The sequence below is a fragment of the Glandiceps talaboti genome, chromosome 8 (assembly GCF_964340395.1).
Source record: "Glandiceps talaboti chromosome 8, keGlaTala1.1, whole genome shotgun sequence".
Taxonomy (NCBI): domain Eukaryota; kingdom Metazoa; phylum Hemichordata; class Enteropneusta; family Spengelidae; genus Glandiceps; species Glandiceps talaboti.
Genome location: NC_135556.1, coordinates 25,210,774 through 25,237,605, shown reverse-complemented (window position 1 = coordinate 25,237,605; position 26,832 = coordinate 25,210,774). Strand labels below are relative to the sequence as shown.

The 26,832-nt window shown below is 36.9% G+C and overlaps 1 protein-coding gene across 1 annotated transcript; it reads right to left on the bottom strand.

The window, feature by feature from the left end:
• Positions 1 to 6,494: 6,494 nt before the first annotated feature.
• Positions 6,495 to 26,616, bottom strand: LOC144439425 (sushi domain-containing protein 2-like). Its single transcript, XM_078128713.1, has 24 exons — positions 26,547 to 26,616; positions 25,719 to 25,975; positions 21,703 to 21,916; positions 21,290 to 21,385; positions 20,501 to 20,628; positions 20,084 to 20,389; positions 19,646 to 19,783; positions 19,206 to 19,368; positions 17,986 to 18,243; positions 17,000 to 17,300; positions 16,217 to 16,486; positions 15,348 to 15,610; positions 14,465 to 14,602; positions 13,811 to 13,987; positions 13,090 to 13,371; positions 12,302 to 12,547; positions 11,425 to 11,598; positions 10,504 to 10,692; positions 9,880 to 10,006; positions 9,331 to 9,408; positions 8,605 to 8,652; positions 7,669 to 7,722; positions 7,109 to 7,180; positions 6,495 to 6,813 (listed from the first exon to the last, which is right to left on the bottom strand). The coding sequence occupies exons 1-23, from the start codon at positions 26,614 to 26,616 to the stop codon at positions 7,114 to 7,116; spliced, it is 4,044 nt and encodes a 1,347-aa protein (XP_077984839.1). The 3' UTR covers positions 6,495 to 6,813; positions 7,109 to 7,113.
• Between the last annotated feature and the right edge of the window lie 216 nt (positions 26,617 to 26,832).

Here is a 26,832-nt window from a genome sequence, read left to right as displayed (position 1 = left end):
GTGCTGTGCTGTGTTGTGTTGTGTTGTGTTGTGTTGTGTTGTGTTGCCTGCCTGGTGTAATTCTGTGATTTCCCGCGTCTAGCTAGAAGTGGGAAAATAAAAATACCCACCAATGAAACTATAGCGAATCAACGATCTGTTCAAACATACTAGCTACTGAATATTCTATATCCATGAGGAGTCTGTTATAAATAGAGAGTGTTGAGTATTTACTTATTTCAATGAATGACATTAATTCATTCATTGTGTAATGACAAGAGAAAGAAAACAAGCTGCTGCATTTGCGTTATAGTTTTACACCTGTATTTTGGTTTCTTCCAATCACATTCAATATTCACTGTGAGCTTCTGCCAATCAGATTCATATTCACTCTCAGTGCGTGTAGTTTGAGTGCAGTCGTTATCTGTAGCCAAAGCGGTAACATGTCGGAACCCTCAGTTTGCACATTGTGAGTAATAGGCAGGATTTGGGCATGTCCTCGTGATAATAGTTACACCCACAGTTGTGGGAGAAGGTTATTATCAATAGATATGCCGAATTGATGAAAACTTTGTTCGAAAAACACGACGGAGCTTGACTTGGATACTTACATAAAGGAATGAAGTAGGCAATGATAGTGAAACCATTCTACTGATATACTCAGTCTGACACTTCAACGAGACAAAGGACTATGCTACGCGTACGCCCAAACTGCATGCGTTATTGGTTAACAGGTGGTTTTGTGGACTGACCCGAGTCTGGGTACTCAAAGAACGGAAATTTAATGCGGACTGGAAAGTAATATATTTTCAATGTGTTCCAATCACTGAACTAAAGAAATCTCTGTACAGCGTGAGTATATGGTGAATGGCCGTTGAACTTCTTCAGCATGGTTTGGTGTCTACATCACTGATATCATGGAAAGTGCTTGTAATGTTGTAGACTTGCTAATGGTTTTGAACTAGAGTGAACTGTGTGCACTCATGGACAACATCAACTTTGAACTTTGGCTGAAAATACTCGGACTTGGTACCGAATTGCCAAATGAACATGTTTGTTGCATTATCCGGTTGATCGCCGTCGATGAATAGTCAGTAACTGTGAGTAAAACAGAAGTTTATATTCATCTATTAAATTGTGTGATATTTGTAATTTGCATTGTCTTTGTGTGAAGTCGATACTTTTGGTTGAATACTCCGAGTTAGACTGCAAATTGCAATATGTCGATGTTGTATATTTTAAATGCATTGTTTTGTGTGTGTGTGTGTGTGTGTGTGTGTGTGTGTGTGTGTGTGTGTGTGTGTGTGTGTGTTTGAAATTTAAAATGCTATTGGTTTTGTCTGAAATTTATTCCTTCTAATACTGTCCAATTATTTGGGGTACAGTGTTACCCATTACTCGTATGGAAAAAATACACCGTGATTCCATCAGCCTTGATTTGTCCAGAGATCTACGGAGTCGTTGCTGGAGTTTAAAGCACAGATATGGAATATTGTTTTCAGAAATGCATGTATTTATGATTGATAAGTATTTTTCTGAATTTGTTTCACTTGTTGCTCTAATCACCACAACATAATTATCTAGAATTTATTCATGATTTCAGTGGTAAAAGTACAAGTTCATTCACCATGTATATTGATTATTGCTAGCTATTTTGTATATGTTCGATATTTGTACTTATTTCCAACTCCATGAGATTCTAAATTGTCAAGTCATGTCGAGTCATGTCTTGTTAAGTCAAGTCATGTCAAGTTGTGTCATGTTGTCAAGTTGTATCAATTCGTGTCGTGTCGAGTCGAGTCATGTTAAAGTCATGTCGTGTCAAAGTCAAGTCAAGTCAAGTCAAGTCAAGTCAAGTCAAGAGTCAAGTCAAGTCAAGTCAAGTCAAGTCAAGTCAAGTCAAGTCAAGTCAAGTCAAGTCAAGTCAAGTCAAGTCAAGTCAAGTCAAGTCAAGTCAAGTCAAGTCAAGTCAAAAGTCAAGTCAAGTCAAGTCAAGTCAAGTCAAGTCAAGTCAAGTCAAGTCAAGTCAAGTCAAGTCAAGTCAAGTCAAGTCAAGTCAAGTCAAGTCAAGTCAAGTCAAGTCAAGTCAAGTCAAGTCAAGTCAAGTCAAGTCAAGTCAAGTCAAGTCAAGTCAAGTCAAGTCAAGTCAAGTCAAGTCAAGTCAAGTCAAGTCAAAAGTCAAGTCAAGTCAAGTCAAGTCAAGTCAAGTCAAGTCAAGTCAAGTCAAGTCAAAAGTCAAGTCAAAAGTCAAGTCAAAAGTCAAGTCAAGTCAAAAGTCAAGTCAAAAGTCAAGTCGAGTCAAGTCGAGTCAAGTCAAGTCAAGTCAAGTCAAAAGTCAAGTCAAAAGTCAAGTCGAGTCAAGTCGAGTCAAAAGTCAAGTCAAGTCAAGTCAAGTCAAGTCAAGTCAAAAGTCAAAAGTCAAGTCAAATGTCAAGTCGAGTCGAGTCGAGTCGAGTCAAAAGTCGAGTCGAGTCAAAAGTCAAAAGTCAAAAGTCAAGTCAAATGTTAAGTCGAGTCGAGTCGAGTCAAAAGTCGAGTCGAGTCGAGTCAAGTCAAGTCAAGTCAAGTCAAGTCAAGCCATGTCAAGCCATGTCAAGTCAAGTCAAGTCAAGTCTAGATATTTAATTTCATTTTATTTCTGGATATTTTGTATATATTCGTTTGTATTTTAATACCACTGAGAAACTTCTCAGTGAAGCACGGAGGCTGTGAATTTCATGATTTCATCATGTGATGTGTAGATAAAATTGCACAACGATTTACAATGTATATATTGTTCATACTTAGTGATTAATTTCCCCCCTGACAACACTTACAAGATGCCAGTGAAAATTTGTGATTCACTTCCATGAATTTGTTTTGACTCTGTGAGTTGAAAGTTTTCATTAGTAAGAATTATTATGTTATTTAAGGAGGAGTCCATTCAAATTTATCTTTATTTGCTACTCAATCATTCAACTAAGTATTCTAGTAACTATAATTGTTGTCGTTTTCTACGATCTCTCTCTCTCTCTCTCTCTCTCTCTCTCTCTCTCTCTCTCTCTCTCTCTCTCTCTCTCTCTCTCTCTCTCTCTCTCCACCCAGAGATCGTAGAAAGCGATCACATGTATAGTTATTAGACTGTCAACAAGGTGACTTGATAAATATGTAAGTTTTATAGGATTTTTTAGAACGTACATGTATTAAAGTTTTGGGGCTTTGAAGTTGAACTAGAGAGATATGTTGAGGTGAACAGAAATCTGCCACTTCACCGCAATGGATATCGTTTTGACACCGTACATTAGTAGTAGTCTGTAAGGAACGCCGTGACGTGGCTCCCTCACACATTGGTCAACCACTCTCAGAGAGAGGATGCCGGTGAGGGCGTAGCGACAGGACGTATCTGACAGTTTATATGAAGTAGACATGGCTAAAAGAGGACAATAATGCAGTTCATTTTATTATTAACCGGTCAGAGTTATTGACAACATATATCTAATGAGCATAATATGTTTCGACAGATGGCTGGAAAGTGGATAAACAATTCGGTTGAATTTGCATATACTATGAAGGACACCTGGTGACAATTATAATCATCCAATCGGGTGTGGCATCCGAGTTGTTTTGACACAGGTAGAAAAGGGACAATGTTTGACCGTTCTGGGAGATGCCCTTCAGAATTTAATCTGTGATAAACCTACAACGTTGCTGTAGTATGCTGTTGGATTCCTGTATGAGGAAGTTCTGAACTCTGTTTTTGCTTGGAAACTGAATGTTTTGCCGGGACTGTGAATGATACAGTGTATGGAACTGCACATTTCATCAGTGAACAATCGTCAACATCGTCTACAATTTGTGTGTGTTGCGGTGCGTCCCAAGTCTGCATTTCGATACGCGACAGAAGAGACTTTACATCGAACAATGTTAGTAGTTTTATTTGCCACAACCAGTCATTAGTAATACATGTAATTGTCAAATGTACGCTAAGTTTTTATATTTATTGTATGCATATTTTTTCGTACAGGAAATTTCAGTGTACAAAGTGTTGTATTTTTTTTGTTTAGAGAGAAATTAGACCAGTTCAAGATAAACTTGTGACATCTGTGTGTGTGTTCTTTCTTATTTCTCCAGTGATTGTGATCCCTCCCCGTCCTGTACTTTAGAAAAACTCGGCTTTCATGACAACTGGTGTCAGAAGTGGTAAACAAACAAACAATAACAACATATATATACTGATAAACATGAACGACAGACTCTGAGAGTAATTGCAAATCAAAATCAACAATGTTTCTATGCAACAAGAATTACAATATGTTTTCCTATATGTGTGACATAGTCATATATAAACAGTGCTCAATACATGTATGTAGAGTGGTGTAAATGAACAGTATCAACTAAGATACACGCGTAGGCTGTTACGATCATCAGACGACTAACAAGTTGCTTGGTACTGTATTACATATGTGTGTATGTGTGTGTGTGTGGGGGGGGGGGGTATGTACAGAGTGACCATTTCGCATATGGGAAAACATTGTTATTCTTGTTGCATAGAAACATTGTTGATATTGATTTGTAATTACTCTGTCGTTCATGTTTATCAGTATATATTGTGTTGTTATGGTTTGTTTGTTGATTTGTGTTTGTTTGTTTGTTTGTTTTCGCAAACATAAATAACTAAGTCTGCCCCCATGGTGTTACATGCAACTCTGACGTGTAATACACGGGGAAGGGGGGGGGGGGTACTCCCGACCGTATAAACGCTTAGAAAGGTATACGGATATCGGATATGAGCAGCCCAGGCCAAATGGGTCACTTTTCCACGGAAAATACGTAAACATGGGTCGAATTTTCACTGGTCTGAACATTCTCTAATTATGTGGTCGTCGATAACACGGGAAACGTCTTCATGCTTATTATCTGTGCTCCTACTATGAATACTTGCTGTGAATCTGGCCACAGGTACTCATGGCCTAGTCTAGCTGCTAGACCTCGGGTGTTCTTCCGAAACAATACGAGAAGTGACCGAAGGTCGCTTTCGAGAATGTGCGTTCGCCATCACAGCGAACTTCGTTCACTTATCGTATCGGGAGAAAGCCCGATAGTCTAGCAGCAAGACTACTTTCTATATAGTAATCCTGAGACCACTAAGTCTGAGCATGTGGGTTTATACTTCCACGGTCTGAGCATTATGGTCTGAGAGTGATCTGAGTATCCATGCATACAATGAAAAGATGGACAAGAAGATTATGCAAATACCCGACACTTCTTTATTTCTGTTTATATAAATGATAAGGCCAATTAACACACTGACGAGATTATTGACTTCAGTGCGATACACACTTTCGCCTGAGTATGTAGTTGGTTGGTTGACAGAAAACACAATCGTATGTATACAATGAATATAGAAGTGGTGACAGAACGCATCCTTGCGATGCACCTGTATTAAATACAATTGATGAAGACACGTTATTGCGGATTTTGATAATTTGAGGTATTTTCTCAATAGAAAATTGAGAATCCACAAATTAATTAATTGGGGAAACCAATTTCTTGAAGTTTCTCTAGTAATTTGACTGGCAGAATTAACTACTGTCAAAAAAGAATCATAACATTTGACATTCAAGATGCTCAAGATCAAAATAAAGACCCAGCGAGACTGCGTCTTCAAGATGACGCAGGAAGTTGATTTCTTTTCTTTTCTTTCTTACCTGGGTATATCGACTAAATAACAAATAAATTCTTGTCTTCTTCTTTCCCGAATATATATTCATTCTCTTCATTGATAATGACTGAATAAAGACACCCTGTCCATTCTTCCACTCCATTGACATAGGAGATGCTTTTATTGACATGTGAATATAGCACAAGGCGTCTTTATCCAGTCAATACAGGGAGTGAATATTCAAACGGGAAAAAGACTAGATATTTGGCTTTCATGGAAATACCACTATTATATCTGTATTAAGAACAATAGATTCATGGAAATACCACTATTATATCTGTATTAAGAACAATAGATTCATGGAAATACCACTATTATATCTGTATTAAGAACAATAGATTCATGAAAATACCACTATTATATCTGTATTAAGAACAACAGATACATGGAAATACCACTATTATATCTGTATTGAGAACAATAGATTCATGGAAATACCACTATTATATCTGTATTAAGAACAACAGATACATGGAAATACCACTATTATATCTGTATTGAGAACAATAGATTCATGGAAATACCACTATTATATCTGTATTAAGAACAATAGATTCAGCCTCAGCTCATAGCCAATATAAAGTGGCACAAGAAACGAAATGAGGAATCATAATCTGTATCCGTGATGATTAACTAGTAAAATATTACACAATGTCTGTCCAAGGATATACAAGGTCCATATATATATATATATATATATATATATATATATATATATATATATATATATATATATATATATATATATATATACATTGTATATATATATATATATATATATATATATATATATATATATATATATGTGTGTGTGTGTGTGTGTGTGTATATACATGTAATATAGTAAGACAGAAAGTATCCATTATAAAGGCATGCATTTAATATAGCTAGCCAGAAATGAATAACGGTAAGACTAAACCATTAGCTCTGACTTGGTACACATATTCTTTACATCGCCAAGCCAGCATTGAGTTATAAACATGGCCACGAGGATCATATCATGCATGTCGTTGGATTAGTTTGTCAGTCAACGACATACGTTTGATTCAACAATTTCGAGCAGACGTGTTCCGGTAGTACCAGTATTTGTGGAAACGGCACTCGGCACAATGGTTATTTGCAATGGTACGTTACTGCAATAAAAGTACAAATACTGAGAATAATACATGTAAAAACTCAAACACAGTTTAAGAGCCAGATTCATGGAATATCACACATATGTTGTCAAGAATGGGAAGTTGTAATGTGTTATATTTCACCAGACCTATCGCAATGAACTTGGCAGCACTAAATTGTTGTATATTACAAATGCCTAATATCCCAACCTACATTCGTCTTGAATACTTAAAAAAAACATCAAACATATCTACACATTTTTTAAATTTCAAGGAAAGAAATGGTCAATTGTTTCTTGATCAATAGACTCACCTTTGCTAATGTGCATAAGCAGGGTTAATATAACTCTCATGTTGTGGTCTCCACTCTTGGTTGTTATCAGGTCTGTGTAGAGTAGAGACATTTCAGTGAATGCAAGATTTATCAAATACCCTGACATGAAGGGTTGAAGAAGCAATCCATTCAGTATTTATGTTCGACAAAGCTTCCTCTCAATATAATGTACATGGATATTCAACCACTGTGTTTTGACTATTTCCTGTTTGTTTGTTTGTTTGTTTATTTATTTATTTATTTATTTATTTGTTTGTTTGTTTGTTTGTGTGTTTTGTATGTGTGTATGTCTGTCTGTCTGTCTGTCTCTCTGTGTGTGTGTATGTATGTACGTATGTATGTATGTTTGTATGGATGGATGGATGGATGTATGTATGTGTAGTTTTCATTCCTATCATAGCTAGTATTCAGCATGCATATAACAAAATGTTATGAGTTACACAGTCTAGTTTGAAATATAATCCTTAAACACGAAGTAAAATTAATTGGATCCGATCACCTGATTGACTGAAAATAGAACTTCCTAAATGATGACTTACACTTTTTGATCATATTGGATTTCGGCAGAATGCTGGGGAGTCACAGATTCATATCTGTAAAATTTAAATTTAGCACAGGGTGTTATTAACTTACAAATAATACAACTGGGTTCTATATCATGACAGAACCCCATGACACGCGAGCGCCAGTGTGACGTACTTGGGGTATTTGCACCAGTGCTTGCAGTGTTCTCTGCGCCTGTACTTTCATGATCGTAGGAGTAGCAGAAACACTGCAAGCACGACTGCAAATAACCACAGTGGAACTAACTTGGCATGGGTTCTGTTACTATTACATATGTTTATCGAAAACTTCAAATTTCCATAAAAATTATAAAAATCATCATGCATACGATCACGTGATTTCGTGTGTAGTGAACGATCGGATCCTCATTTACATATCATTTGCATGCAGGTATGCAATAAGCATGATAATGATTTCGGTATGATTGCACTGCACTGCAGCAGTGAAAATACCACTAGTATTTGCAAGCAACAGTGCACGTAATCTGTGTTACATACGTTCCTACACGGTACCAAAAGCACTTTACAATAATTACATCTAGAAAGGATATATAAAGGCAGAACGGTCCGTTACATTCTATCACATATAAAGTGTGTCATAAAATAACGACTATTCAATTTCTTGGTCAACACCATTACATCCGCTCCATGTGCTACACATGCATTACTAGGTGTGTGTGTGAGAATAAATCAGCCTTCTTGTTCTAGTTTGACCCTCTAGTGTGAGGTGAAATGTTATTACAGGTATAGAATTCCCTATACACAACAAATCCACAATATTCACAACTTGATAGCACAGTGGAATTGGTCACAATGTTTCTTCAGTGACTTTTCTGTGAATTTCTAACTATAATTAGATCTGTACTCACAATTGTATGGATTAATGAACTATGCATTACACTTATTACTTACAAGTGTGGACGACCAACTGCAGAATTAGTACCAGGATCACCCACATACCTGAAAGGGGCGACAACAGTTTGCCTTCAGTCAACACTTCAGGGATATTTGACACATCACATTGCCGGGAAGTGTTATGGTATTAATACGTTTAACATGATTTACTGTTTCCCAAGATTAATAGACTAAATATACTATACAACATTCACAACATTGAACAAAACAGTGCGACTCATGATATAAAAATAATTGTTATGTATTGCGTGTACCCATGGATTTTTGCATATCCATATAGTTTCGAACGAACGCTTTGACCATTACATTACACATTCGCTTTTATCTCAAGGCTTTTACTCATATTAGTCGTGGGTAAGTCAGTACGGTGAAATGGTCAGGGCAAAACAGCTGTAGTGCTGTTATCCATTGACTACGTTCGTCCGTAAATGAATACAGTTATGTACATACTTCAACACCAAATTCGTTATATTTCGTAGTAAGTTATTATAGCACCATACATATACATATTGTTAAAAGTTCCAGTTCGGATTTGGAATTAGGTATGAAGTAAAAATATTCTGTCTGGCAAAAATATAAAGGAAATTGTTCACGAGCAATTTGAATAATGCTATGCAATAGTAATGGCCATACTAATAAGATAGCCCTATGCAAAAACCTAGGATTGAATCCATAGTGTTTAACAGTGAATATTAATGTGTAGCCGTATGAAATATCACTCACCTGGGCTCATCATCAGGGCAATAGGCAGGATTTTTTCTGGTCGTGTTTGACAAAGGTTTGTTTTGATTCCTTGTTGTCCTACAAGTGGATGAAGAACAATGCATTTATTAGAAGATAAACGTCGTTCTAGGTTTTTAGGGAACCTTCTCTTCAGTAATTACATGTAGAAGGGGGACAACCAGAGAAATTGAACCTGGTCTGTTGCGTACACTGTGACCTTCCCGATTCCATTTTCTGAAAAGTTACCCTCTCTCAAAAACATGACCCCCCTCCCGCAGTTCAAATATTTCAAAAGCATGGGTAAATGCTGTCAGATGTGAAGGGGACACGACTCACAGAGTCAAAGGTGAGGACTCGATCCCACCTGCTTCCCCGCTTTTAATTATTACATTCAATATTCGAAAGTTTGGTTCTGTCTGCATAAAAAGTAGTAATTGAACCAAGTACGTGTGTCGGCTAAAATTTAGTCCAAAGTCTCTCCTGAAGTTAATGGCGTAAAGGATTTGATAACAATAGTTTTGAAAACCCAATCAAATTGACGTCACTTACTTCTTCTTCTTACGACGGCAGTGTTGTACTATACAACATAATATTAGTACAACTAACACTGTAACTACCACAGCACACACGACACCAACAACGATCCATACCCAAGATTGCAGAGTTGAAGAAGCTTCTGAAAATGAAAATGTATCATTAAAGACAATGATATCAAAAAGTAAATGTCGTTAACAATATTTTGCACAGCTTTAGAACATAAATCCATTAGTGTCGGTCATAATAAACATGTATAGACAGTCCTGACCCCCCCCCCCGCCTATCATGTTATAATACGGATGTCAAACTAAAAGTATTTTTATTGCTTGATTACGAAGAAAGCGTAACGTTTTGCACACTTTTGTAGTACAAGAAATGATTGAAAAGAAAGGCTGTGTTGATGTATAAAATTTAGTCCAAAGTCTCTCCTGAAGTTATGTATCGAACATGAGTCAGTTAAGGTATCATTCAATGTCATCTGATGACGTAGTTTGATGAAACTAATGGTCAGTACGATTTACAAGTTACATTTCAATAAATAGTCTATCCTAAAACAATACACTCGAAATGATACAAACAAGACAGGATGATTTTCGACAAGAAATCTTAATGTCTGTCTATACAAATCACTTTTACCTATGTCGTCAGCTTCACATGACAGTATACCTCCATCCCAACTGCCATCAGCAAGACACTTCCTCTCTTGAGAACCGCCAGTTTCTAGGTAACCTGGTAGACATGCGAAGTCAGCAACACATTCATATTCGGTACATGTAATGTTGACGTAGCCATTCTCTGGCTGTACCGGGGTTCCACAGTCAACAGCTGGATAAGAAAATAAAATAACGAGAACTAAATGATGATGCATACCATGTTTCTGTCATAGAGGCTATGTGTCTTCATTACATAGCGATCGGTTGGCAAATATTACAAGTGACAATATGGCCATATGGATGAGGAATTATTGATACTTCTTTTAGATGTCTAAAGTTTTGGTATCATGTACATTTTTAGATGATCACGTGACCATGGATAATGGCTCTTTATAAATAAATTATTATTTTATCATAATTACTAAAACAAATTTAACTTTGACTTTCTACTTTAAAGAACGTGCGCGTTTGTGATTCATTAATTGCAATAAGTTTGTCATGGTATGTATGCACAGGAAGTGAAACAATCCAGTACACTACTGTAAACACAGTATCGATTATTTTATGCACTTGAAACACCAGACTGAGTCCCAAAACATTGGGTTCACCTCCAATACTTCCACAAGTCGATGGTATTTCTATGCCATTGTTTCCAAACAACAGTTCAGTAAGTAATCTATGTGAAGAGTCCTTTGTCCTTTTGTATGATTGCAAAGTATAGGTATATCTAAATCCTTTATTATAGATAAGATGGTCAGGGTTAGGGAAAGGGAAAGGGAAAGGGAAAGAAAATTGATAATAATATTGACTCAAACTGAAAAAGTAAAGTATTAAGTTTACGTGGTTTATTTTAACAGTAAGCATTTATTACAAAAATCTCTCAGGGAACTAGTATTATACACACCTTCGCATATGGGTTCTGTGTTACTCCATGACCCAGTTTGAGTACAAACACTCTCTTCTGGTCCTATCAAGTTGAAGCCTTCATGGCACCTGAATGTAGCCTTGCCTCCTTCCGTGTGTTTAGTGACGGTCCTGCTACCATTGTTCGGTGCTGTAACCTGACCGCAACTAATAACTGGTAGATAGATAAAAACAAAAGTAATTTGGATGTTAAGCCATTACTCAGTGGTCAAACAGACACCATAAGCTTCTTGCTTTGCCACCGTTGAATACCATCTTGACTTATCAAGTTTTTATAGCCATCGCAAGACCAAAATTGTCATGTCTTGCATCTTATTAACCAATCAGAAACAACGTCCTTATATACCGGGTTTATTAAACAGTAGCCCACTTTGGAGAGGTTGTATATTTACGTACATCCACTATACGAAAAGTCAAATTTACCCACCTTTACCCAACCTTTACCCTAGGTGAGACCCACCTAACTACCATCTCTGTCCAGGGGTAGTACAAGACGCAGTACCACTTTTGACTGTCTACAACCGGGGGGTAAATTAAGTCAAAGGTGGTACTTCATCTCATACTACCCACATTTACACATCCTCTGCCCAAGATTTACCCCGGTGGAAAGATATGGTCAAATATGACTTTTCGTATAGTGATCACACACGGACGCAACCATCTTTGGAGAGGTTGTATATTTACGTACATCACACACGGACGCAACCATCTTGCTGTGAAAATTTGTCTTGAATCTCTGATTATTTGATAAGATGTAAGAAGTCTGGTCTCACTACAAAGAAAGAGTTAAATGGTAAATATTGGATTGAAAAAAAAATGTTGGGAGATAGTTGTTTGAACCAGTTTAATATACATACCTGTCTTTGTGTCCTCACTGACTTCTTCAAATAGTTCAACCGATTCTTTCGATTCTGTTGCTACAAGTATATCTCCTGTAACCTGGAAGTCGAATTTGCATTGTGGGTTATTCCCACAAACCATTGTCACTTCATCTGATATGTTCTGAGGAACATTTATGATTGGTAGGTAATCGTAATTGTTGGTCGTAGTGTGTGTTTTCCCGCCATCATAGTAAAACAATGTCTGGAATTCGGACACGTTCCCTGTAGAACGATAAAGTAAACTAAATTATTTCTTGTAAATTATGATAAAAAATTAAAACTTGCTAAAAACCTTTTACGTCGGAATTTTTGTAAATCACTTCAGTAAATAATATGTTACAGGCGTAGTAGTCTACCATATTCTTTTGAAAGGTATACAGAGTTTGCTGATTAACAACAACAAAGGTGTGTACTTTTAATATAACTAAGGCTGCATTAGCTGCAACAAGGATATTTTTAGATATTGTACATCCTGGACATTATTGAATCACCTGCGGGTAAACATATTTGTGTAGCTGTACATATAGTATGGTGCAATATATCCAACCAAGCGCGTGCCCTCAGTGAATTATGATTTTCACGTACTATACTGCTAATAGATAAAATAGACATCTAATTGATATGTACAATTTCTAATTACTGGTAATTTAACATTTCGGTGATTATCTTTGGTTGTGTTATGATTTCAGTAAATATCTTTTGTTGTCTGATAAAACATAAAATATCCAAGTTACAGCTAGTGCAGTTTTAAAAAAATTACTAACAATTTAATCCAAAATGATAGTGAATATCATTTAGTGATGAGTCAATTGGTAAAAGCTTCCCGTCTGGGGTCACAAGGTCATCTTCCTTATCGTCGTTCCAGGTTCCCATAAGTCCTTGCGTTGTTCCTTTCAAAGATGGCGGACCAAAGAACAGGAAGGAGAGCATCAAGCTACCTTCATTAGCAGTGAACTGCAAAGATATCTCAGATACGGGGAATTTTACTGTCACTATAGCTCGGTTTCTATTCCTAATAAATGTTTCATCTTTTACCACTGAAACACCTAGAATACGAAATTAATCATGCCAATTAGTCGTTAGTATGTGAAACACAAATATGTTTACAGAGTCTACTGAAGGTTGTACTCCGTACATCATTACTGTCAGACAGCGTCATACTACAGTCTAATACCGCGACCTTCTTTCAATATCTAGACCCCCAATAATGACCTTCTTTCTGAGAAATGTGAAATCCATATCTCATTAATTTAAATTGCAGTTTTTTGAGCACTTTCAAGTATGGGTTCATCACATGGACCTGTTGATCAACTAGTTGTCATGACGATGACAATATCTCACATGAATTGTACAACTTATGGTAAAATTTTTGAAAGAAAATGAAGCTGTCTTATGTCTGGAATAATAAAAAAATAGAATCGAAGTGACTCCATACGATAAAGGGAACCGGAAGTACTCGACAGCAATAAATTGCTAATACCATACCTTGATAATCCCAGAATGCCTCCTGTTCAAAATCAACTCTCTCCCATGTACCGTTCACAGTCTTGATCCATACGTCCAGGATTCTGCGTTCATTAACCTGGACTTGAACTCTGTCTGACTCACTATCTTGCATAACGATGGCGGTAAACACTGTCGCTCCTGCCACAGTTGTGTTGCCTATAAAGAAGTGCAGTTACCGTAAACCCTGATTTAAAGTGTCACTTTGAAATATGTCTGTTTATTATGGGCTCTCTCTAGGGAATACGGGACAAGTCCTTCACCTAAGCGAATAGGGGACAAGTTTCAACCTAATGTTTTGCTACTTGCCGTTATTTTCTAATTTCGACTGTAGAACTGTTTTTGATGTGAAATGCGTTCGTTATAAATGATTTCCAAAGCTTGGTTTCAAATGTAAATTTTCATATATATATATATATATATATATATATATATAATGAATAATGCTTTGCGATTAATGAACTTTTTGAGAAATTTTCATAAGCGCAAAAAATGATATTGTTTTCAATCTACCAATCATCGATCGTCATGTACACACACTACAGTAATAATTGTGAAATCACGTGATATGAAAAGTAGAATTTTACAATTGTCTCTATCCTACTTTTATACTGTTTTATTTGTATTGGCAATTACCTGATTTCAACTCTTCCATCCTGGCCTGCATGACAAATGTATCATTCGGAGTCTGTACGAGAGTGAATTCGCCATGTCCATTAAATGTATACTCCAACCCATCCAGCGTGATGAAATGTGGGTCTCCAATACCGCCACCTGAAATGCAATGAGGAGAAATTCATTTAAAAAAAAAAAAGATTTAGGTCACCATGAGATATGGTCATTTTGACTTGAAGTGAAGTGATGGAAAGAATTAATGACATGAACATAATAAAGCATCTATAAAAAGTAAAAAATAAAGCATCCCAATATTTCTACACTTTAAATAATAAGACCCAAAGCTTTATTGTACCCTAGGGGTACTGCTCCAGACTATCACACCGCTACCCGTACCCTTTGCTATCCCAAGATGTCCTTGGAGTATTACCTTGGGACGAATGCCCTATACAAATGCCATGGCAATTTACTATAAGAAACTGCCATCATATGAATATGAATTTTTCGAGGCTCCCTGTGTGATAAATCCGACATTTATAGTAGTGAACCTGATACTTTGTTTATGAATAATACTGTGGCTGCAACACATAATCCATGTCATTGCCAACCAGTGTGCAGGTATAATATAAATAACTTTATAACCAGCATAATGTAATATACCATGTACTACATGATAAATGGTACCTCATGGTCGACTGGTAATCGGAACTGAACAGTCTCTAACCGATCAACCTGTCAATCAATTGATTAATCGATCAATTAATCAATCAATCAATCTGTAAATCGATTAACAAATTATTTAGTTATTCATCTATACAGTAATTTGACAATGAATCAAATGAACCGGGCGATTTGACTTAATTTGAAGACGTTTATCACTGAGTACTTGCAGTGGGAGGTTTACCTGGTGTTGGAGGCTGATATTCTTGACAAAGATCTGATGGTCTTTTCCGATAATATAGATTACACTGTAAGTCGAACAGACTACAACAAAGTTCCCAAGGCAGCAAATCAGTCAGGTAGTGTGACAGGTAAGGTACTGTTCCCGCCATTTTAAACGGGGAGATGCCACCATGATGAATTCTGTGTGCAGTACCACCACCGTCGGGACCATCCAACAAATTGCCACTGTTGTCATAACAACATTGCTGACCGGCATTCATTTGGCTTTAAAGAAATTGATTTGATAATAGTATAAGAAGTATAGATATATGATTGACAGGATATTTTGTGAATATATTTAAATATAATGAACTGTTTGACCACCTCATTCACATTAATTTTTGTTTTGCAAATTACGCGATGCCGAAAATGAAACACGACAGTCGTCTGCTTCACAGTCTAGGGTTCAAATGCTATGCCTGTAACTAGGGATTCTCAAACAAAACTTTGTTTCTGAACAAAAATTGATATGACTTACAATAGGCATTTTCCCAAGTAAACAATGACATCATTCAAATAATCGGGATGAGTAAAAGTTTATAGAGTGATCGCGATGCGACGCAGCAGCAAACAAAAATATCTCATTCAAACACGAATATCAGATAATCTACTGAACTTAAGTAAAGTGTATTCGATTGACGTATGATAGTGCAAAAATTGCACCAAATAAAAAATTATATGAAATGATTTGATCATGATATCAAATCGTCCATACAGACTGCAATGTATTGTCTTTCTTACTTACATTGCTCAGCTTGGCCAATCAGACGGCAATATGTGGTCACCAAATCGACCTAACAATACGACAAACCTTACAGACGATGTACTTACTTTGCAGTATTAACTCTAACACAGTGTCTAGCTTGTTCATTCCTGTCACAGTTCTCACTGTGTGACGACCTCTCATTACAGTAAGGATGTGGTGAATAGCGACCAAAGTCGACCCTAGCCTGCTGCAAAGTACATGGGCAGGGTTCAAGGTCTTCAAGGAATGACTCGTCTTTTTCTGCCTCAGAAGAAGACCAAACTTTGCAGAACTGTGGGTTGGCCTTGTGTCTCCACTTTAGATTATGAACATCACCCCAGAGGGACCGTGGATGTCTATCGAAAATATGTATAAAAGATATAAAGGCATACAAATAAGCTTATAGACATTTTATATGTTGTTTTGAATTCACGGTGAAAGAAGTGTCGTCTTCGAGTGCTAGTGATTTGAGTTCTTGAATACGAAGATCATCAATGCCCCACTTTGTTTACGACGTTTTAAGACTTCTCCAAATCTATACCAATCTGATTAAAATCCGATGTGGTGAAAGCGTCTAAACGCCGCCTTCCCACGCGATCACTTGCAGCAAACGACACAAAACGATGGAAATGTAGGTAAATAAAGCATTTAGACGCTTTCGCCACATGATGACATCGGATTTTAATCAGATTGAATCTATACTAGCCTTTACAGAAAGTTTCCTCTGACCACTAGGTGGCGTTATCACATCATAGATACATGTATGACTGAGTATGTCAAAGCACCAAATACACAATATATGAACGGGTTTTTTTTACCAACAGCTGTTACAATGTGATTGTGATGAGTGTGAATAATTTAGCACTTACGTATCCAATTCCGATTCGTCATCGGCAATCCGAAAAACACCAATGTAGTGGTTATATTGATTTTGTTGATCTCTTGAGAAAGAATAACTTCCTGTGTTGCTCACAACATTGATTGGCCAGTCGTCGTCCAGTTCTAAGGCTGCATTCCCAGTAATCAGATCTTCCACGTATCGATATAGATATATCTTAACGTTCCCAGAATCTAAATCATCCTTTTCCCACTCTATAGTGAGAGTATCCAAGATGTTCCACTCAAGTTTATTCTGTCTGATGACCGATGGGGCCATATGTTCGATGCTTACTGAAAACGAGAAACTTCGATGTTGTATACATTTTTGTCAGCAGCATTGCAAGTGATAATAAAGTTATAATTATATTATTATATTGCAGCTATTCATCAATTCGAACTTTATCAGTACCACATAACTTTTAAGTCTATATTCCATACCATATCAATTTGATATATCATCATTTTTATTGAAGAGAATTTACGTTTGTGTTCTTATTATCGGCAGTAATGAATACTAGGGTAAACAAGTGTAATTGAAATCAGTTGATTAGAAACAAATCGTTGCCTGGCTAGACAAAAGTCTTCCTGTCACTACTTTCATCATCTGGCCTAACATTACTTCACTGTATCGCCTGTTGTAACAAGCCAAATGTTTACATTTTCTTTGCACGAGCTGCCATAATACCATAATCTCGGGAGTTCATCGCCAAATCATGTACACCGTAACAACTTATACTATTTCAGGCATGTCAGTCAATGTAGTAATTGTACTAAATTTCTGTTGAGGCAGACGATAAAATATAACAAAGTTAGTAACAATTTGTGTGTGTGTGTGTGTGTGTGTGTGTGTGTGTGTGTGTGTGTGTGTGTGCGTGTCATACGTTTAGATTCGCTATTATAGAGCCAGGTGACGATTTTTCCAACTTAACAGGTTTCCCTTGTACTTGTACTTAGAAATGTAGGATAGTGTACTTACAGACTGTGAAGATACCTCTGTAGTCATCGTACGTGGCTCCACCGTCAACAGATAACCGGAACTCTAATCGACCAATTTCGTAAAAGATCGGCGTTGTGCAACTAATCATAAAATGATTTTCATAATTTCCTTGTACTTCTTGGTCACTAAATTTACACCATATCTTGTCGCTGTTGGCAGGATCAATGCAAGGTCCAGATATTGTGACTTTCTCTCCACCCAACATGTATCCAACAGTTGGATAGATACTAAGGACACCTAAAATGGAGTACAGAATAGTGGTTACTGTGTATAGCTGGTATAAATATCGTTTACTGGCAGACATTACACCTACAACGGGATACTTTGACGTTTCACTCATAGGGCACAATCGGTGTGTTGTTTACATAAAGTCACTTCAACTCTAGACTAACAGCAACAGAGGCACCATACACACAATAATATCCCTACCTTATCACATTGGAAAGTAATAAGCATTACTATTCTTTACAGTGTAGTATAGTTAGATACAAGTTTTGATGAAAATGATTACAGGATATTATAAGCGACACGACTACCTGTCTGCTTCTACATCCCCTCTATGCTTGGCACTCCTGTAATTATTTATTTTGCTTTTGAATCTGTCTGGGCATAAGTGTGTGAGTAAAATGTCATGTCCATAATTGAAATACCAAAGCAATCCCGTTTGTAACTCTATGGCAACAGTGACTAATAGTAGAATCATGTTTACCACTACAGTATTCCCACCCAATACATATAATATGTGCCATCTTGTGAATCACTTTTTTTTATTTCACTGCAGATAGAGAATTGATGATAACATGATGATACGCAAACTAGGTCAAAAACCCTGAACTCCAAACCTGCTAGATATATATTATTAGCCTGACACCAGTGACGATATTTCTGGGGATGTGAAGATGATAAAAATGTTGATGATGTGATGACCCGTGATTGATATACAAATATATCTATAATATATCATGTTTTTGTCAAAAGCACTCAATAAGTACCTAGCAGAGAGATTTGATAGTTGGTGGTAATGTTCTGAAGGGGTGTCCACACGACTCAAAGTAGCAGAGTTGACCAATGATACCGTGTGTTTATACTGACAATTTTTTTAGGAAAATGCACTAAAAGTGTACCGGGTAATCAGTTGTGCTACACAACCATTGGCGCTATTTTATAGTTTTACTTACAAGACAAAGCTAAAGACTCACCTTCTGTATTACATCCACCTTCTGTAATATCCTTGTTGTCAATCTGAAACACATATCTACCAGTTTTATTAACATTACTCCTTCGATCGATGTTGACGATGTCGTCAGTTCTTGATCCCTGGACAGTGTGAGACGTATCGCCATCACCACCATTGAAACCAACCTAAATTTATCAAAATAATTCGTTATACACGATACGATATAGAAAATAAAACACATTCTAAAACAGACTGCTATGTTGTCTGTCGGTTTTGTTCTTTCAGATTGACATCCTGTGATGTGCTCTGTTTACATGTATTTAAGACTAAATTGCGAACCCGCAGCTTATCCATCCAGAGGTAATACAGACGCGCGCGCGCGTGCGTGCGTGCGTGCGTGCCTGCGTGTGTGTGTAGATATATATTACATGTAATATATTGAAATAGTAAGTAGAAATGTACCTGTGCAGGAATCCCACCTAAGCCCGTGTCTTCATCACCGCCACTAGCAAACCCTGTAGTCCATGTGATGTCATCGTAGTTATAGATGGCAAACGAATGTTTTCCGTTAGTAACTAAAACACATTGGAACGTGTTTCGCTGTAAGAGAGAACATCGACAAATTGCGAATTCGAAGACCACGATTACAAAATTGTATTGAGTTTTATCGCAATGCGCCTTTACATGAAATGATTATATTACGGACAAAAACTTGAGTGATCGGTTATACATATACCAGTACAGTGAGTACGTGACGCGTTATACCCGAAAGTTCGTGACATGTTCGTCCGCGCGCGCGTATGCGACACATTTCGTTTTGGATTATGTGGTACGAGAAATGCGACTGGAGGCATGAACAGATGCGATGTGATTTTTAATAAGTGACGTCACATTACCAACCTTTTCCTTCCCTGTATTAGAAGCACCAAAGAAAGCTACGTTATCCCAAGTCGCTATTAAGATCCACGATGCGGTGAAGCTATAATGTCTAGGAAAAATACGTCTGATATCAATAGATGCTCTCTTCAACAAAATATCATCCGGGTTTGTTATTTCACGGTAGTATACCTCACCCCCATTTGTAGTGTCTACGTCAGCCCAATAGGGCGCCACCAGGCGACCATATGTATCTACATGAAGGGGGAAAGGTTCGGGAGTGAATTCCCAAATATTTCTCAGGAACGATATGACGCCATTTGTGTTCACCTAGGAAAGAGAAATATAATAGTTAACATTCGAGATAAACATTCCGAAATATTGTTTTCCAAAGATTTCCCAGGAATAACCCCTCGCTGTAAATAATGGCATCGCTCTTACCCATAACGAGTCGTGGTTGTGGTCAAAGAACGGGAATGGGATGGCCAGCAGTATCTCATCAGAGCTTGCGTCATCATTTCTTTCATTGATGTTGTCACCAATTTCTGGTCCATATGGAAACATAAGGTCTGCGAAAAGTAATGTTTAGATCACATGACTATGTTTCTTAGAAAGAATTTGCACAAAAAAGTCACCATTAAAGTTCAAACCGCTGATAATTTTCATGGTTTTTTTCATATGCAAATTATAAAGTTCATCTCCTTTTCGACATTGTTCGCAGATTTTCGACCTGCTCGTGTCGTCAATGGGATGTCACTGTTCAGCATTACTAGGGGTAGGCTGGAAAGTATACTCGTGGCCGGCAGTAGCGCCAACTAGCAAATATCCATGTGTGTGCCACGTAGCACGCCCCTTACGATAACATCGTATTTTAAGGTCTAAGTCATAGTGATTTACTGGATTCCACGACGTTGTGGAGTTGAATGTGTTGCCTCTATACAAAAATGCAAATTTTATTACCATTCTACTGCATGTTATCATTAGTAAACGTGACTAGAATCAGAAAGAAGTATAGGTAGACATACACCATTTCATAGCAAGCGTTATAAAAACTTTAAAACGAATGATTTATATTTGTTATACTGCTACAAACTGTCTTGATTTGTATCCGTGTCAAATCTTGACCTTTGCCCATTACACTCGTTGCATCTATACTTAGGAGTGCTATTGAAATACAATATAGTTATCAAATTAAATGTCAACGGGTCAACAGGACTTGGTGATACTTACCATTGAAGCAAGGATTGTAAGTGGAATTGGAATGTCCTAGTACCAGCGCATAGTCCATCATCATACTACAGCTGCTTTGAACACGTGATATGAACCCTGTCAACATGCAACAATCACACATTGTTTATTGAAAGTTTTTTGTCACGAAAATATGTTAGTAGACTGATCATTGTTACTCGTATAACTTTTTTTTTCAGTTTTGACAGATAGAATTTAAGGAACCAAGTAACAATATAGTTTGCAATGTCAACAATATATTTATTGCATTTTAACGTCTCCAGAGAGAGAGAGAGAGAGAGAGAGAGAGAGAGAGAGAAAGAGAGAGAGAGAGAGAGAGAGAGAGAGAGAGAGAGAGAGAGAGAGAGAGAGAGAGAGAGAGAGAGAGAGAGAGAGAATATGCAGAGAAGCCTTACCACTGTTTGTAGATCCCCAATACAACGGATCGTGTGTATAATTGACACAAACTTGTACCCAGTTCTTGTCAGGGTCATTAATTAGGTTATACATATACTGGGTCGAGTAATTGGTGAAATGTGAATCTACCAGTGCAATTTTCACTTCTACTGGATACAGGTCAAAGCTCGTAATTTCATCTCTCACTTCTTGGATATAGTGCGGAAGATCTGCCTAACAGTTAAAGAAATCCGGCATTTTGTAAGTACTACCATATGGTACTTTAGTTCCTACCTTTGTTGCGTTTGTTTATGCCAGCAAATTTTAAATAAATTAATGCATGACATTGCGTAGACATACGATTATATATAACTGAAAATATTTGGGCTGTACAACGACTAGTTCTTGCAATAATAACAATCTTCTTTTTCAGACCAAGTGTTCATTTAAGGATGAGATGCAGGTTCGTTGGTGAATTTTGGCCTTTTTTTTTTTTTTGCTCATTATGAAGCTTCATGGTATGTGCCATCATTTGGTTGAAAGATTTTTTGAAAATCGTTCATTTTTTCCATTAATAAATTTGAAATGAAAAAACTCTAACGCTATATGTGTTTTATATGGTTTCATTCCTGAATGTTTATGTACAAAGATTTGCATACATAAAGAAGATTGACAGAAACGTTGATTACAGAAGAGTGTCTTTTCATATGCAAATGAACCATAGCTAGTAGGCCTCTGTGCAATGACTGACGTGACATTATCTCTTAGCTGTGTTGTTGTACAAAACCAATCAAACTCGGTAAATTTGGTTATAACCAATAAAAAGTAAAAAAAATACCTCCTTTGAACCTGGACTTATGCACGTTGATTTTGACCAGTGCATCGGCTAAAAACGTTACAGTGAAGCGGCCTACACTGCACTACAGCCGCACAGTCGCTTGTAAACTGTTACTCCTTTCCTAAATGGTACTTACAAGTTACATATAACACGTAGGGGGAGAGGGGGGGTATGACATTGCTACCGATTTCATAAGAATATCGCCAATCCCTATAATAACGTCATTGTTCTGTATTAGGACCGTTATAGACAAGAATAAAACCATTTAGGAAAGGAATAACAGTTTACAAGCGACTGTGACTACACTAGTCTACAGCCTTCAAGTGTACCCGACGCGACGGCGATGTATTAGATGACGGTTTTCAAGTACCATGCATGTAAAAAAAAAAACATACAAATCTCGAATATCTAACAGTATTGCAGGCTAATTGTTTTAGCCGATCGAAAAAAATTGATGTTTACAAAAATAAAACGATTTAATCAACACGTTGGCGCATCGAAAATGAACCACGCTATCTTCGAGACTTGAGAGTTCACGTCAGATGCGTGACATTGCATCGGCGATTTCCGGGTATTACATTTCTGTTTCTGTAAGATTCACAGAACGTGGCCGTAGACTAGCTTTGAACTTTCGCGTTGGTGGATTTTGACAACGTCCTCTTCACATACTATATTATATTATTAGGGTTAAGGTCCTATAAATTGAGTGTGGCAACCACACTCTAACGATCGGCTTATCACGGCTCGATCCTTCGTGAACTTTCGAGACACGTCGACACCGAGTCACATGTACTGTAGTAGTATACGTGCGTTGCGTTGTTTATTTGCGTCTACGATGACGCTGTCTGAACGTAAACGGCAAAGAATTTGGCACCGAGCGATCCTCAAGGCTATTAAAGTTATAAAATGGAGATTTTGAAGGTACAAGTAGTTTAAATAAATGAGGTAATGTCTACTACGACTCCGAGTATCATAAAACGTCACTCGCAGTGGAAGAAAAACTGTTGACGTGAGTTCAAGTACCATTATTTATACCGTAGTTTTGTAACACTCCTTACAATTTGTATAACATTCCCGATGTCGTACGGTGTCGTGGTGTGGAAATTTGATTTCAGGGAAAGGATTAACTTTTTTATTGTGTGTCTTCAACGAAACACCAACAACGTAGCAATGCCTAATACATGAGCAGGAATATGGAACGTAGCCCATATTCGAATCAAAACACGAACACCAACTGCGTAGAGCAAGAGCTTCGAATCCAAACCAGAAAGTATACTATGTAATGTCGAGAACGGCACGCGTACCGTATTAAAAGATTAAACCAAAGTCTCCACCCGTAGATGAATAATAGATGACTTGACACCTTTATCGCGGGAAACAAACACGTTTCTATCTGTAGCATTTCATGACCCTCCTAAAATACCCGATTTTCTTCATGTCTGTAGCAAAGCAACGTACACAACCAAATGGCAAGGATTGAGTAACATATTTGCAAGTCACAGAAAACAGCTGTTGCAATGTCTGTCGAATTTGAAAGCTTTTGTCGGGCGGAAGGAGTCCAATTGTGTTAATTAGCATTTTTCTACGTTCTTTATTTTGTATACTGTGTGAAGTTCAAAGCTATTTAACTTTGCGTCAGAACGTCCCAGCTGCGTCAAATTTGGAGACAATACTCGGAGACAGTGTGTCGAAAAAACGTTCCTCCGGATTGTTTAGTTTTTGAGGGAATCAAGAGATATTGCGTTGAGAAGTGTGAAAAGCGGTAATTTATGCAAAAAACACAAAAATACAACTTTGGATGATTATAACAAGACAATGAGAGACAAAATAAAAAATCCGGAGGAACGTTTTTTTGTTTATGTACATAGCTTTCATTTGAAGTCGAAAAGAGGACTATATTCAACTGTTTGTAAAAGTTAAATAGCTTTAAGTGAAAATCGTCAAAAAACACAGTTTTTGGGTACAGATCAATAATATGGTTAAAAATGTAAAAAATCACCACAGAAACCACAACTTCATACAAAGACTCGACATAATTAATGAAAAAAATGGTATATTTATCTTGTCTTTACTGTGAAATGTGATGGAGGAAAAATGAGCTAACGAACCTGCATCTCAACCTTAAAAGCCCAGCCTTCATGGAACGGTTTGTCAAAGGACACTGGATGCATGTATAACGTACATTAAAGCTGCGCTAGGTGTTAGTGAAACTTTTTTGAAACTGTTTTATCAGATGTACTTAACCTACACGTAATAAATAATGTGAACCTTAGAGACGACAACTTAGTCGTTGATGGGTATTACATTACAATTGAATGATGTGCATACAACGCCATCCTGATTATGTATCGAACACACAGCTTTATGTACTAGTATTTGCAACCCAGTGAAGTGTGGGATATCGTCATAGATAAAATTGATACGAATTTTTTCTAGAAGAATGAGGTGCAGAATCAGAAACAATGTATTCATACAAAATATTTAAATGACTATTTACACAGATACGTACGCAAAATAATACAAAATGGCGCTGCAAATGTCTATTTTTGTCAACAGTCATCTTGAAAGAACCTCATATGTACATAAGGCAACATCGAAATAATTCATCAGCAAAATTCCTTTGTTACTTGACTTCAAACAACTCAGCAGTTATAAATCACACTCATATTATTGATTGGTTGGTTGTTATAAGCTATGGCTTACTAGAGTTTGCATACCAAACACATTTTCATAACTATGTTTAATAATAAGTTGACCTTGACATCTATATGATTGTATTAAAACGAGTGGGGAAAAAACGTTCACCACATCTCGCCTCAAACACAGACAAGAATAGAGCCTCAAAGCACGTTGTTTTAAAACTTTGGGAAACTGTTTCTAAACTCCGACACTGTAATCAATAACACATCGATCACGCCAAAACAGTAGCACGTTTCCTCGCAATTGCTTAGTACGTACGTGTAGGCCTAGACCATAAATCTTGGAGTGGACAGATTTATGAGTGCACACATCAGATTTGTGTGGAAGAAGACAAAATTCAAAAGGAGACATTTTACATCGTGTTATTTACCTTTCATAATAATTAATATTTTAATGGCAACAGGGGAATTGCAAACACTTTACAGGCGACTTTTTAACATTCTGTCACGTGATTTTGAGTTCGGGATGTGAAGGGATAGGAGTGAGGGTCTTACTTACTTCAAACAATGCAACGACTTCCGTGTCATTCAGTTTGCCCCCATACCGAATATAATCATAACCTCTATGTGGAAGTGTATCTTCGACCATTTTTTCAGCATTTGACTTAAACACTCTAAAACGAAGACCCACAATCCATTCGGAAACGTCACTTCGAGGATCAGTCTTTATGGACTCTAGAGTATAAAGTTTGGGTTCTCTCTCAATTATGTAGTCTTTGATGTCGGTGAACTCATCGTCTGGAAGACCTGCAGTGTCTATAAAAAATTGACAAAATTATTCGTTTGTTGACAGCACATATACACCCACATTAAATTTTACACATGAAGCCAGAACACATCGTGCATAGTGAGACAACAGAACACTAATATTTGAGTACAGTCAGGTGTTTTAGTTGTGAAGATATTGATAATATTAAAATCACCGATGTTTTGTCGTCGTTATTCTTAACGTTTTTGTTGTCATGGTTGTTTTCACTGTGTTGTCTACAATACCCAAGGTAGAACAAGGAAGTAAAAAAAATATCTAAAAGCAGACATCGAAAACAACCACAAGTTTAAGAAATAACAAAAAGAAAGCCTAAAAGTACAGTACAAACGAAACTCAAAATAAGAATATTTTATAAATTTTGCTAGATTAGATTTACTATGATCGTAGAACGTTGTATGGTTAGCAGAAAAAAGAGAATGTCAAACAATTAAAACAAGGAAGTTAAATTAATTACTGATAAACTTTAAGTAATACTATGAAATGGGTGAAAAGGAAAAGAAATGTCGCTACAGTGAAACATTTTCATAAAAGTACAAAATGTAAGTTAAATTTTCTTACCACCATTACACATTAAAGGGGAAAACGCAATACTTATTCCAAACAAGATGCGACACAACAAAACGGCCATGTTGCTATCGTATCCTGGTGTATAAGTACACTGAAGGGTGTGCTGGTACCGACTTGACTGATAAGAACGGCACTTGAGTCATATGATTTAAATGATAAATTGACAATATCGCTTTGGTATGTCATAGTACCGTTGTTATCATGGGTCAGTCAACAATTACTGTTGTTCGTACGTGATGTTATCAACAGACACGAATGTCTGACTCCTTTGCATGTT